This window comes from Ovis canadensis, chromosome 4 (assembly GCF_042477335.2).
Source record: "Ovis canadensis isolate MfBH-ARS-UI-01 breed Bighorn chromosome 4, ARS-UI_OviCan_v2, whole genome shotgun sequence".
Taxonomy (NCBI): domain Eukaryota; kingdom Metazoa; phylum Chordata; class Mammalia; order Artiodactyla; family Bovidae; genus Ovis; species Ovis canadensis.
Window position 1 is genome coordinate 119,106,449 of NC_091248.1, and position 15,412 is coordinate 119,121,860.

General features: G+C 44.1%; 1 protein-coding gene across 2 annotated transcripts in view; it reads left to right on the forward strand.

The window, feature by feature from the left end:
* The first annotated feature begins 256 nt into the window (after positions 1 to 256).
* TMEM178B (transmembrane protein 178B) overlaps positions 257 to 15,412 on the forward strand; it is a 404,469-nt gene continuing 389,313 nt past the window's right edge. For both annotated transcript variants that reach the window (XM_069588576.1, XM_069588577.1), the window contains exon 1: positions 257 to 1,309. In XM_069588576.1, the coding sequence (XP_069444677.1) occupies positions 928 to 1,309 (382 nt within the window). In that variant the 5' untranslated portion in view covers positions 257 to 927. The remainder of the gene's footprint in view (positions 1,310 to 15,412) is intronic.

Genomic DNA, 15,412 nt, shown 5'->3' on the forward strand with positions numbered 1-15,412 from the left:
AGCCAGCCTCTCGCTCCCGCGGGCTGCCGCCCAGTCGCCGCAAAGCCCCGACCAAGGCTCATCCGGTAACGCCGTCTGGGTGACCGCACCGTCGGCCCGAGGGGCCGCCTGAATGGCGAAGCAAGAGGCAGACGACCCGGGAGCTCGCGGGGAAAGGTCGGGCGAGACCGTGCACCGACTGGGAGCCCGCCTCTGAACGCTCCGCGCTGGCCAGAAGGAGCAAAGGACCAGCTGGTGACCAGAGGACACAGAATTTTTAAAAATTTTTTGGGTAAAAGACCCGATCCGGAGAAGACTTCTTCTCTTGTAGACCAGAAAGGGTAGAGGCGCTGAGAGGGAGACCCAGGCGGGACTCAGGGCAGCCTACCCTGGCATCTGGAGGTTTCCTGAGCTAGCCGGCCGCATCGAGGGTGATTCAATTTATCCCGTCGCCTAGCATCTCCTCCTGATAGACCCCTCCCCCAAGAAAGCCAAGCGAGTGGGTCCCGCCACTCTGCACAAAGAAAGCCCAGGAGTCCCACCGCAACAGAGAGCACTTGGTGTTTAGTTTCCGGCCCTAGGGCAGCGTCGCCCGAAACCCGGCTGAGTGCTGCGGGCGCGGCGGGTTCCGAGAAGCAGCTTCTTGCGGGGCAGGGAGGGGGCGGGAGGCGGCCTGGCCCGGCGCGGCGCCGCCAGAGGCTGCTCCTGCTCGGGAGGACGCCCAGGGGATCGCCGGAGCCTCTCCCGATCAGAACTTTTTACGCTGCCCGCCCCCATCCCCTGCAGTCCCTGGGCTGCTCACCAGCAGGCAGGGGCCGAGGGGCGCCGCTGCGGAGTCCCCTTGCCGTTCCCTCCTCGGCTCGGCCGCCCGCAGCTTTGTTCCGGGCGCGCTGAGGGAAGGAGAGGCTGCGGCGGATCATGCCCAAGGTGTAGCCGCGAAGCGGAGGCATGGCTGCCGGAAGGTTACTGCTCTACACGGGCCTCTCGCTAGCGCTCTGCGCCCTCGGCATGCTGGCCGTGGCCATATGCTCAGACCACTGGTACGAGACGGACGCCAGGAAGCACAGGGACAGGTGCAAGGCCTTCAACACTCGCCGGATCGACCCCGGCTTCATTTACAACAACAACAACAACTTGCCACTCCGGGCCAGCCGCTCGCGCCTGGACCGCTGGGAGGGCAAGCTCCTCCGGGCCCGCAATCGCCGGCAACTCTTCGCCATGAGCCCCGCCGACGAGTGCAGCCGGCAGTACAACTCCACCAACATGGGCCTCTGGAGGAAGTGCCACCGACAAGGCTTCGACCCTGAGATCGCGGCCCTGATTCGGAAAGGTAAGCGCTTGGAGGCGAGGCGTGGCGCGGCGCTGCGGAGAGCCGCGCGCCTCTAGGCCCGGCTGCCCTCTCCTGCCTTCGCTCGGCCGCAGCCTCTAAGATCTCTTGGTATCAGGAGGTCAGGTTATCCAGGCTCGGCTGAGCCTTAAAGTGGCCACATCTTGCCTCCCAACAGCTCGTAATGAGGCTTACTTCTCCCTCCTCAGCCTTTGGTCTTGCGTGTGCCTGATGGGATTCCGACAGAATCTCATGGTCCAGGGGTTTTACCCAGGAAGATACTTCAGTGGTCTCTGAAAAGGAAGGGAATCTGTAATCTTGTGCGGTTAACAGAGAAACGAAACCCTTTAAGAGGGTTATGTCGGGGTAGACAGACTCCTAGTTTTAATCTTTGTTTTACGTGTTGCACTGATTCATCAAAGGCAACTGGGGAAACATCTCACAGAGAAGGCCTTATTCATGCCAGAAATGTTGAAGTGCTATACTCTGCTCGGCATAATGCAGGCACTAGTCATAGAAACATCAATAAATCGCAGCCCCGGCCCTATTTCAGCCCAAAGCCTGCTGACCTGTAGCAGCACACCACAGTTCTTGATTTGTCTTTTTGAGTGGTTGACAAAAATGTCTCCTGCACACTGAATATTAGCAGGATCTAATAAGCACACGAAAGTAGTCCCCCCCACCCCATAACACCAGAGTGAGTACTTAAGAGGAAAAAAAAAAAATACTATTTTCAGAAGATTTGTAGAAAACATATCCAGAGTATATGAATGCAGAAAACAAACTGCATTTGCTAATGATAAAAATTTACTTGATACTTTAATATGATCACAAAAATTTTTTAAATTCTGCTCATCTGATGCGTTTGTAGATCTTGCATGATTTATACTTTGGGGAGCATCCTGCTCCATTAGCCCACTGAAATATTGTTTGGATGTATATTAATAGTGCTTTGAAGAAGGGACTATGCATGCTGGAATATGCATTAATGATAGCTGCACCCTGGAAGTTGTGGTGCAATTTCATGGGTTCCTCCCACCCCCTTCACTTTCTTCAACTGTTAAATGGTAATACCAAGGTGAAAACAATGTTGTTGTCTGAAAAGTCTTTGTGGCTACCATATGAGGTAGTTTTTCCTAATGTCAATAATTACAGTGCAGGGTTGCTGCTATTTTAAAATCTTGTATGTGAAAACATGTTCTTTGATTTGTTAAAATGTTGAAGTGGATCAGAAAAAACAACTATTAATTTGAAAAAAAAAAGTCAGTTTTTTAAGAAAGACAAACAGTGGGTATAGTTTGAGTGGCCATTCAGATTTAGGGGGGTAGGTTCAGAAAGAGAATCCATCTTAGTATTTGTCTGCATCTTCTGTAGAATGACTAGGGATTTTAGATGATTTTGTTAAGAATGTGTTACTATTACAAGCATCACATCTGCTTCATGGTTAGACTCTTAGTAAAGTATGGTGACCTGCTTGGAGCTCTACAACTTTGTCAAACTCTATAGGATATTAGAGATTTGCAGAAGAGAGCATCTTGAGTTCAGGAAAGAAGAGGAAGCAAAATCGATTTTGACAATGGTTGACTTTGTAACAGTTTTCAAATTCTCAGATTCAGGAAAATGTTACTTTATGTGTCATTTTCTGCTTTCATTAAAATTGGAATGATAGGAAGTTAGCTGAAATGTGAGGAAGGATTCATGTTAATAACGATAACCACTGGTAAGACTTGCTGAAGGACATTCTTGAATTTTCTTTCTTGAACAGCTTGTGGAACAAGACTGGTATCCTTCTGCCTGATATTGGTTAACCCCAGTGAGTAAAGGGGGGCTGGAATTCATGACTTCTGGTAGTTCCATTGAGAGCTTTGACTCCCTGTTGCTCTGCTTGGCAATCGGACTAGAAAGGTTGACTTGGTCTGTGCACCAGAGGGATTGGTTACCATAGCGACATGTTCTTCCGGTGAAGCTGGAAACACAGCGACAGGGAAAGGAATAGGGGAAGAATGTACAACATTTTGACTTTGTATGGACAGGTTTTTGAATTGAAGCAACAGAAAATGGACAGGGCACAGCAGGGGGATTGAATACACTGATACCTCGAGTTGGCAGGGCATTGTATTTCACTTGAACTAATGGAAACACTGTTTCCCATCACCCAAAATACAGCAGTCACTGTCAGCTGCAAGCACCTGCTTACCATGGCCATTTCTATCCATTTGACATTCTTGTTAGGTCTTACTGAGATAGATAGCATACCATACTTACAAATCTTGAAAAACTTAAGGTCACTATCTTTATTTTTAATCTCAAAACATAATCTTTGAAAGCCAGATCTGCTTTTTCTCAGCAGTGATGGACATACTGTGGAAATAAGTGCGTCTTATGTTAGGAGAATTCACAAGCAGTTCTAATAGCGTGCAGAATGATCTTCCTAGATGTGCAGATTTTAGCAGGAAGTTAAAAAATAAAAAAATAAATTGATATCTTTCGTTTAAATTTAAGACATCTTAGAGAAAGATATTTACCTCACGGTGTTTATTAGCAGTCTTAGACCTTTGGTTTTTTGGGAAGCATCTTAGATTAAAATTCTGGAGATATGTGTTGGGCAGGGGGAAGGGAAGTCAGGAAAAAGACTATGTAAAATATGTCAATATTATGTGAACATTAGAGATTTATCCTAGAGTCCTAAAGAACTCAATCATTTATTAAGTCAATGTTCATTACATTAGAAATGTTTGTGCATTTAAAAATAATACCACATAATTTAAAAGGAAAAAAAATCAAATCTATATCTGATTTGAAGACAAAGTCCTTTGGATTCATATGCTTTCTGAAATCCGTTTCTTGCCCAGCTGACATGACTGTGCCCACAGGAAGACGTTTCTGATCACTCTGTATTTATTTGTTTGTCTTATTGAACCTTAAGTTCCTGGAGGGCAGGAAAGATAATCATTTGTAAAATACATCCACCCGATGCATGGTACTTGGGAAATAACTCATACCGATTAGGTTCCCAGAAAAGTATCCATCAAAAGCTTATTCTAATTGCTGGAACACTGTGTGGGAATCCAAATGAAGGATTAGTCAGAAAATTGTGATAGGAAAAAAGAACCAGTGTGACTCTCAGGGCAGTTTAATATTGCAACAGAGGCTTCATAATTTAACAAGGGAGATTTCTTGAGCAAAAGCTTTGCTAAGGAGTAAGAGCAACACAATGCAGTTTTGGATAACACATGTCAATGAATAGACACATATCACCCACAATTGTTATTTTTCATGTTAGACAAGATTTTAATTTTTTCCTTCTTGAGGGTAGGATTTGAGTAGAGGATGTAGCAAAGATCACTTACCCTTGAATTCCCATCTGTGTCTACAATCAGGTCCTCTTGTCTTCTTTCTTTTCAATTTCATCTGTGTCTTCCTGGTAAGTCACTGTGAGCACTGGGGACAGATAAATGGCAGGATCAGTTTCTGAAATCCTAGAGACTTCCAGACTGTTAGAAGGAGCAAACACAGGTAGGAGTTTGTTCCAGAGAAGATTCAGATTCTTTGGTTAGTACTGAAATGTTATGTTGATACGCCTTGAAATCAGTAGACCTTCAGCTGACATGCTAAGAACTTCCTTATTCTTTGAAAATAGGCTTTATAGGAGAACTTGACCTAAGTAATTATGGAGTGGTAGTCAGTGTTCTGAAGTTTGTGTTAATAAAACCTTGTACATATTCACAGATTAATAATGGACTCAGCAAGTATTTATTGCACAGGTATTAGCAAATATCACTGGAACAAAGAGAGACTGGTCCTTAGAATTCCCATCATTCTGTTAGTATCACATAGAGTAAGTGACGAGTCTGGGATAACGAGAATGACAGAAACAGATGCAGAGAAACCCAGAGAAGGTGACGCTTCATTGTGTTGGCAGTGGGATGAGGTCAGGTGGGAGGGAGTTGGGGAGAGTTGCCCTGAGGAAATGAAATCTGAACAAGATCTTCAGGAAGTTTGGAGGTGGATGGGGAGGAAGGGCATTTCAGGCAAAGAGGCCAGCACAGGCACAGCCTTGGGGTGCGAGCGACCCTGCTGTTGGGCCTTGTGAGTGTTGATTTATGGGGCGAGGGAGAGGAGCAGACCAGGAGCTGGAGAGCAGGTGAGGACCGCATTCAGGAGCTTGTGAGCTGAGATCCCCTGCAGCAGTGCTGCCCATGGGGTGGCCACCAGCCACATGTGTCTGTTTAAACTGAAAATAATCATACTTAAATAAATTTAAAAATCACTTCCTTGGTCGCATTACAGATGCTCAACAGCCATATGTGGCTAATGGCCATCATTTCAGATAGTAATAGTATTTCAGTTCAGTTCGATTCAGTTGCTCAGTTGTGTCCGACTTTGCGACCCCATGGACTGCAGCACGCCAGGCCTCCCTTGTCCATCATCAACTCCCGGAGTTTACTCAGACTCATGTCCATTGAGTCGGTGTTGCCATCCAACCATCTCAGCCTCTGTCATCCCCTTCTCCTCCTGCCTTCAATCTTTCCCAGCATCAGGGTCTTTTCAAATGAGTCAGCTCTTTGCATCAGGTGGCCAAAAAGTATTGGAGTTTCAGCTTCAACATCAGTCCTTCCAATGAATATTCAGGACTGATTTCCTTTAGGATGGACTGGTTGGATTTCCTTGCAGTCCAAGGGACTCTCAGGAGTCTTCTCCAACACCATAGTTCAAAAACATCACTTCTTCGGCGCTCAGCTGAAGTAATAGTATTACTATTTATTAGTAGTATTGCTATTTATTAATAGTATTACTATTTGACTAATAGTGATTAAACTTGATGACCAGGTACTCTTCTAAGAGTTTTACGTTTATTAGCTAACTTATTCTTCATGATACTGTGCTGAGGTGGGTATTTTTATTATTTATCTCTATTCTACAGCTGAGGAAACTGACACACAAAGCTCCATTAACTTGTCACATTCTCATGATAAGAAAATGAAGGTGTCAGGCTTTGAATTCTGGCTCTGGGTTTGAAGACTTACCCACTCCACTCTACTGTTGCCATAGAGTCTATTGGGGCGGGGGTGGGTGGAAAAGAGACTGGGGTATTGATTCCTCAAATTAAAAAAAAATAGGGTTATTTTGCTGTTTACCTGAAACTAACGTGACTTTGTAAATCAACCATTCTTCAATAAAAATAAACTTGCTCTTTCAAAGAGACAAAAAAACAGGAAGTAATTTAGAGTTCATAAATGTGAGACCTGCTGGAAGTCTTCAGCTTAGCACTGAGAGGAAGGTCATTGCAAAGCAAAACATTTCATCTTGCCTTGAGACCCGTCAACAGAATTTCATCCACCTTTTGTGCTGTAATTTTTGAGTATTTCTTTCTCTTTTTTTTCACTGTGGTAGATGCTGAGATTATAGAAATGAATGACATACACATTCATTCCACAAATATTTATTGAGAGTCTAGAGGCTGGGCATTGTGGAGAAGCTTATATTCCATGGTAGGGTGGGCAGTGGAGAGAGATAATAAATAAATACAGATGAAATGAAAATAACACCTAATGAGCTAATCAGTGTATAATATAACATGCAGTAGTGAATGATATGAAATGTCTTTGTCCTTGATAAGCACAAAGGGGAAGATGAAACAATAAGCCCAAAGAATAAATAGTTCTATTAGTTTTGGTTTCATAATATCTGGAGGCTTTACCTGCTCACAGGCATATACATACAAAACCCATGATGTCTGTATAAGGCGTGCATCTCCATGCATGTATGTTACATGTGTGCTGGGGGAGAACAAAGTCATCATGTGGTTCTTGTCCTCAAGGAGCTTACACTCCAGCTCACGGTTTCCCAAGTTCGTTGTCATGTGTGAGCGGATCAGGCTCTTTTGCAGGAGGTCACGTCTGTTTCAACTGGATCAGGAGTCATCTGGTCAGGGAACTCAGGGGTGAGCTCATCTTATTGAGCCAATGAAGTCAAGAGCCTTATTTCTGTTGCAGAGGTCAGTTTATTTATTCTTTTACTGTAGGGTTGGTAAGGATCAATTAGAGGATCGATTCTATATTCCACTTTGGATTGTCAGTTAAAAATATTTTCTCCCTCTTTGCTATTAGTAGGTAATCCTAGGCCTTTAGGCAGAATCCTAAACACACTCTGGATTAGACTCTTCACACACACACCCACCCCCACCCCCACACACCCCCACCCCACACACATGTATATGTCTAGACATTGGATAGTAGAGTCACAGTGTTCATTCAGATACAGATACTTTTATAACTCCTTACCCCCAGAAATACACACAGAGAGAAGGCTGTGCATGAGTTGGTGGATGAGCGGACAGCGCATTTATTCTAACGTCTTGATTGGACGTCTGCTGTATTTGAGACAATGCATCAGTCTGTCTGTCAGTTCAGTCGCTCAGTTGTGTCCAACTCTCTGAGACCCTGTGGACTGCAGCACGCCAGGCTTCCCTGTCCATCACCAACTCTGGGAGCTTGCTCAAACTCCTGTCAGTCGAGTCTGTGATGCCATCCAACCACCTCATCCTCTGTCGTCCCCTTCTCCTACCACCCTCAATCTATCCCACCATCAGGATCTTTTCTAATGAGTCACTTCTTCACATCAGGTGGTCAAAGTATTGGAGCTTCAGCATCAGTCCTTCCAATGAATATTCAGGACTGATTTCTTTTAGGTTAGGATTGACTGGTTGGATCTCCTTGTAGTCCAAGGGACTCTCAAGAGTTTTCTCCAACACCACAGTTCAAAAGCATCAATTCTTTGGCATTCAGCTTTCTTTATAGTTCAACTCTCATATCCATACATGACTACTGGAAAAACCTTACCTTTGACTATATGGATCTTTGTCAGCAAAGTAATGTCTCTGCTTTTTAATATGATATCTAGGTTGGTCATAACTTTCCTTCCAAGGAGTAAGCGTCTTTTAATTTCATGGCTGCAGTCACTATCTGTGGTGATTTTGGAGCCCAAAAAATAAAGTCTGACACTGTTGCCACTGCTTCCCCATCTATTTGCCAGGAAGTGATGGGACAGGATGCCATGATCTTCACATACATTCTTTTAAAGGACTTTGTTTCCTCATGTATGAAAGAGTGGGTTTGGATTGTATGAATGTCAATCCCTTTCACATTTGATGAGAAAGTTAAATGTAGGTGACAGAGGGTAAATAATGGGCAAATGGTTGAGAGAAGGTAAAAGAGAGGTAAAAGAAAGCAGGGTGAGGCAGGGGGAAGAAAGAGCAAATTGAGAGAGATGGAGATGTTGCAGAAAGGATCATGGCTGGGCGCTAGTGTGTAAAAGGAAGAGGTGGAAAACGAAGCAGCTAATTTTGTTCCAATGTAGGGCTGTGTAATAAAAACTGACCATCTCTCTTTCTGATGATTTAAAATGCCATGTTGCAGATTGAGGTTAAAAAATCTAAAACCTTGATGGAGAAAGGTCGTGTTGGTTGCATGACAATATGGATGTACTTAATGTACTAAAAGTACAGAACTGTACTCTTTTTTATTATTGATTTTTATTGAAGTATAGTTACTTTACAATGTTGGATCAGTTTCTGCTGTACAGCAAAGTGGATCAGCTATATCTACACACATATCCCCTCTTTTTTGGATTTCCTTCCCGTTTAGGTTACCACAGAGCACTGAGTAGAGTTTCTTGTGCTGTACAGTAGGTTTTCATTAGTTCTCTGTTTTATAGATAGTACCAGTAGTGTATACATGTCAATCCCAATCCCCCAATTCACCCCACTCTTCATTTCCCCCTTGGTGTCCATAGTTTGCAGAACTGTATTCTTAAAAGTGCTTAATATGATCGATTTTACATTACATATCAGTTCAGTCACTCAGTCGTGTCTGACTGTTTGGGACACCGTGGTCTGCAGCTTGCTGGGCTTCCCTGTCCATCACTAACTCTGTTTTACCACAATTAAAATAAAGCAATTAATTAAAAGAATGAAGAAACTTAATAGAGAAAGGAACTGGATTTCTGGTGTGTAGAATACTTCATAACCGAGGATCTTCATTTATTCCACGCATTTTTTGAGTGCCCACTATGTGCAGGCACTAACTCAGGTACGTTTCAGACATAGAAGTTAACGAAACAGACAAAATATCTGCCCTCATAGGCCTTCCACTGAAACACCTTCGAGGATTGTATCTTTTTTCTAAACAAAACTTTTCAAGAATACCAGTATATAAAACAAGTGAAAATAATGAATATGTTCCTTGGGTCATTTAAAAACCATTGTACGGTAAAGAACACTTCTCTGTGTTTATTCTAAAAATGCCTTTTGAGTTCCAGCTATTTCAGGCGCATTACTTGGGGCTGGAGGATCCTGAGTGAGATAGGCATTAATAGCTCCTGTCCTCAAAGAGAAAAAAGGCAGTATACAGAAGACTGACAAATAGAACCCCCAAGTTTAGTTCTTTTTAAAAAAAAAATATTTTAATTTTATTGCAGCATAGTTGATTTACAGTGTTGTGTTAGTTTTAAGCATACAGCAGAGTGATTCAGTTACACTTATTATTGTTGTTTAGTCACTAAGTTGTGTCCGACTCTTTATGACTCTGTGGACTGTAGCCCCCCAGGCTCCTCTATCCCTGGGATTTTTCAGTTAAGAATATTGGAGTGGGTTGCCATTTCCTCCTCCAGGGGATCTTCCAGACCCAGGGATGGTACCTGTATTTCCTGCATTGGCAGGCAGATTCTTTATCATTGAGCCACCAGGGAAGTCCCACATATAAATATGTATCCATCTAGTTAAGGCTGTGGTTTTCCCAGTGGTCATGTATGGATGTGAGAGTTGGACTATAAAGAAAGCTGAGCGCCGAAGAATTGTTGCTTTTGAACTGTGGTGTTGGAGAAGACTCTTGAGAGCCCCTTGGACTGCAAGGTGATCCAACCAGTCCATCCTAAAGGAGATCAGTCCTGGGTGTTCATTGGAAGGACTGATGCTGAAGCTGAAACTCCAATACTTTGGCCACCTCATGCAAAGAGCTGACTCATTTGAAAAGACCCTGATGCTGGGAAAGATCGAGGGCGGGAGGAGAAGGGGACGACAGAGGATGAGATGGTTGGATGGCATCACCAACTCAATGGATATGAGTTTGGGTAAACTCTGGGAGTTGGTGATGGACAGGGAGGCCTGGAGTGCTGTGGTCCATGGGGTCCCAAAGAGTCGGACATGACTGAGCGACTGAACTGAATTGAACTGATATATGTGTGTACACATATATTTATTCTTTCTTAGACTCGTTTCCTCTCATCTTTTCTCATATAGGTTATTACAGTGTATTGGATAGAGTTCCCTGTTCTATACAGCACATCGCTCATCTATCTTATGTGCAACGGTGTACCTGTGTTCATCTCAAGCTCCTGATTTATCCCCCTCCTCCATGTTTTCTCTTTGGTAACCATACGTTTGTTTTTGCTGTCTGTAAGTCTGCTTCTGTTTTGTAAATAAGTTCATTTGTAACTGTTTGAAAAAAAGTTGGATTCCACATATGAGTAACATTATATGATACTGGTCTTTGACTTCTCTTTGTATGATAATCTCTAGGTCCAGCTGTGTTGCTGCAAATGGCAGTATTTCATTTTTTATGACTGAATAATATTCTGTAATATATACGTACCATGGCTTCTTTATCCATTCCTCTGTCATTGGACATTTAGGTTGCTTCCGTGTCTTGGCTATTGTAAATAGTGCTGCAGTGGACAATGGGGTACATGTATCATTTCAGATTATGGTTTTATACAGATATGTGCCCAGGAGTGGGATTACTGGATCATATGGTAACTCTATTTTCAGTTTGTAAAGGGGCCTTCATGCTGTTTTACATGCCAATTTACATGCTACCAACAGTGTAGGAGGATTCCCTTTTCTCCACACCCTCTCCAGCATTTGTTTGTAGACTTTTTTTTTTGATGAGGGCCGTTCTGACCAGTGTGAGGTGGTAACCTCATTGTAGTTTTGATTTGCATTTCTCTGATAATTAGTGATGTTCATAAGCATCTTTTCATGTGCATTTTGGCCATCTGTGTGTCTTCTTTGGAGAAATGTCCGTTTAGATTTTCTTCCCATTTTTGGATTGGGTGTTTGTTCTTTTGATATAGAGCTGGATGGGCTGTTTGTATGTTTTGGAGATCCAGGTTTGGTTCTTTGAGAGATTTATGTGCTGAGGTCCTGAGTGATTCTTGAGTTCTAGAGCAATTAGGGGAAGTTTTGCCAAAAAGTGGACAGCTGGTCCTAAGATGTACTTAGGTTATCTGTGGGTTGATAAAATGAAGTCTGAGCCTCAGTTAAAAGTGATTAATTAATAGTGACAAGGTAATACTTGTTGAGTCTGCGTTCCACCCACATTTGTCCCCCAGACACCTAGTCCTTCTCCCAAAAAGCAGCTATTGCTCTCAGATTTTAAGAAATCATATCAGAGATACTCTGTTCAGCAATATTTAAAAATACCAACAAGTATAAATATGTCAGGCAACACACAGGTGATTTAAGGATGAAAAAAGTTTATTTTTTGTAAATCTGTATACATAGAGATGATGTTTAAAGGCCCATTCTAGGAGTCACTAGGAATCTTCTACAGGTGATGTTTATTCTGAGCAGAGGTTGCTGTTGGCATTCAGAGAAGTTTGACAGATTTGCTGCTTTTATGGGGGCCTGCAGAATCTGAATTATTTCAATTGATTTTTTTGGCATCCAAGTATTTTGCCAAGAAAAGGCAATTTACTTTATATTAGGTCATCTTCATAAATTTATATCATTTCCTGCGTTTGAAAATGCCCTGCTGTTCTATATTCTGAAGCTCTCTCTGTTGGACACTTTATTTGCTTTAGAGCAATCTCTCATTCAGATTTGCCCTCCATTTCTCTTCATCTTTGTAATAGCAGTTCTATTTAGGCAGACACAACTCTTATTCCCCAAGGCTCTGGAGTGTTTTGTAGACCTGGATGGGGTAGGCTTGTCTTTACCTTAAAGAAGCTCTGGGCTCCTGCGCTGCTGTATGCTACTCAATGCAGCAATAGACGCTACCTTGTGAGGCTGGGGACACACCTGCCCTGTCTCCTGACACTTCTGCCCCAGGCTGTGCACACTCATGAGTCCATGGAACACATCCAGGGGTCACCACGGCAGCACTGTCTTATCATAATAAAATAACTAAGTAAACAAAAAGGAAAAACTTCTGTTCATTGTTAACAGGGACATGGATAATAGGTATGGTTTGTTCATATGATGGAAAATACCACTGTATATTTAGAAGACATCTACTAGACCTACGTGTTTCCAAGTGGGGAAAGATAAAATTGGAGTGAAAGGATCAGGGTGCAGAATGAAATGATGCCATTTATATGAAACTCAAAAACAGATCGGATAACATGAGATATGGTTATTTGTTTTTATAAAAATATGTATGTGACCGAAAAACCCAAAATGAAGGATGATGTTTATCTTCCTCAGGACAAGGAAGGAAATGGAATTGGTATGGAGCTTTCAAATCATCTGTGATATTAATATTTTATTTCTTAAAACAACAACAACAAACAGATCTGAGGCAAATGGGACACACGTATGCATGCACACTGAAGCTATTTGAAAGATTGTTGCTGTTCTGATCAAAAAAAGTTCACGTTTTATTCAGACTCTACTGTTCAGTGTTCAGGAGGCAGGTTCTTTAAAGAAAATTCTTGGAAAACTTTGAGTCAGTCTGTGACTGACTTTTGTAAGTAGTAACAAAGAGGAGAATCAGGTAACCCTTAACCAACGGTGTGCACTGAGAGTTGCTCCTGGGGATAGGAAGGATAAAGTCATGTTTTCCCCCCTTCTGATGTGGTGTAAGAAGAGGAAGCCAAGGCTTTAAAATGGCTTATTTCTGAGATAGAGACGAATGTGCACATCACTCCTTGCTTTGCGGGTTTCCTGCAGCTTGTGGAGAAAAACCCAGCGCTCTAAGGCCAGAAAGTTAAAGCAAAGCCCTCCCTCCAATGGACCTAATCAGACACTGAAGATTAGTAGTCAAGGCATGGAGACAGAGAGCACAGCCCACCAGAGAGTGAGCACGAGCCCCTGGGAAGGCCTGCGGACCCCACAGGAGGATCTCAGATGAGCTAGGAAAGGAAAAGCTGAGAACTGGTAGGAAGGAGTCAGAATTATATTCTTAGAATTGTGTGGGTGACTTCAGCCAGGAGCAGTGGTATGTTCCCATGCCATACGAGCTCCAGCTGGAACGGGACAGGCCCATCAGAATTGCAGCAGGGGTCCCATTTTCACCTGATAATGCTTTTCAAGCACCAGAGCTGGACCTGAAGTTACTAGGGGGTGGGGTGGGCGGGGGGGCGGTCATGAAAGTCCCAGGGGATTTCAGGGGCATTGGAGCAGAATAACTTTCACGCTCATATTTCAGTAACCACGGGGCTGAAGAGATGCACATGTGAAGCTCTGGGCAGGCCTGCATCTCCAGGTCCCATATGGATGAGCTGCTTCATTCATCGTGCTCTGTAAGGATGCTCTTCCTGCCCTTCCTGAGATGAATGACTTTGGGAAGGGCTGGCCTCTGTGTCTTCAACCTCTTCCCCTTGCTTCCTCCTCCAGGAATGTGTTAACACAAAACAGAGGTTCATCTTGCTCGGCCCTTGTTCTTTCCAGGTGTGGCCTCTCTCCTCGCCTGGCTTTCTCGTCTTTTTCACCCTCAGTGCACTTTGAGGCCCTAGCCACTGGGTTTTTCTCCAACTCCCATGCTGGGGTCACTCCTCTCCTCTTTGAAAATGTCACCTCCTCTGGCTTTGGGGGCACTGTCCTCTCCTGGCCTGCTTCTGGCTTGTTCCTTTCCTCCTCTCCAGCACTAGCTTTTCTTTCTCAGCCCATGTGAGTGCTCTCCAGGGTACCACTTCTTTTTCTTTCCCTCCCTGTCCCCTTGAGCCATCTCACGTCCATGACCGATTTTGGCCTTGATGGTCACAACCTATTGCACTGGGAATCTCTCATTCAGATCCTCCACCCAAACACCTCACCTGTCGCATATCTCTGCTTGGAGGTTCCATAGGTCCAAAAGAACCTGTTTTCTTTTTCTCCCAGGCATTGCTCTTTCATTTTCCTCCATCTCGGGAAATGACCTCACTGCCTCCCTACTTGCCCAAACCAGAAACTTGGGAGTCATCCTTAGAGATCTCTTCATTCTTGCCCTACTCATCGGAGCAGTGAAGCCACTTTTCCTCCTGATACTTTTCTGCCCATCTCCCCACGCTATTCCAATACTGCTGCTGTGGTGAGGTCCACATCACCTGTGTTCTTGTAGCATTCCCTGGTCTCTAATCTCATCTGTCAATGCTTTCCATTCAGAGTGATTTTTCTTAAATGTAAATCTAATCATGTTATCACTCTGCTCAAAATTCTTCAGTGGCTCCTCCCAGCCTGTCAATCATGAGAGGTCCGTGATAAGGTCATCTTGGCGTGTGAGGACTCACAGGTCTGATACCATTCCCCACCCCCTAGCCCGCAATCTGCCCATCTCATCCTTTTGCCTGCTTCTCTCCAGCTTGCTCTCCTCCCGCTCTGATGAAGGACTCCTGGTCTCTAAACAGGCTAAACTGTTTGATACTTGAGAGCCTTTGATAGTGAAGCTTCTTTCTTTGCCTAGAGCCTCTGTCCCTGGTTATGCTGCTGCTGCTGCTGCTGCTAAGTTGTTCCAGTTGTGTCCGACTCTGTGCGACCCCATAGACGGCAGCCCACCAGGCTCTGCCGTCCCCGGGATTCTCCAGGCAAGAACACTGGAGTGGGTTGCCATTTCCTTCTCCAATGCATGAAAGTGAAAAGTGAAAGTGAAGTCGCTCAGTCGTGCCCGACTCTTAGCGACCCCATGGACAGCAGCCTACCAGGCTCCTCCATCCACGGGATTTTCCAGGCAAGAGTACTAGAGTGGGCTGCCATTGCCTTCTCTGGTCCCTGGTTATACCCACCCGCAACTCAGCCTGGCCTGCACCTGCTTTTCGTTTAGGGATCAGCCATGGGCCTCTCCTCCTAGTCTTGCTTGGGTTCCATCACCTCTGTCTCCCAGGGAGAATTGCCTTCTTCCTCCTTAGCTGTCT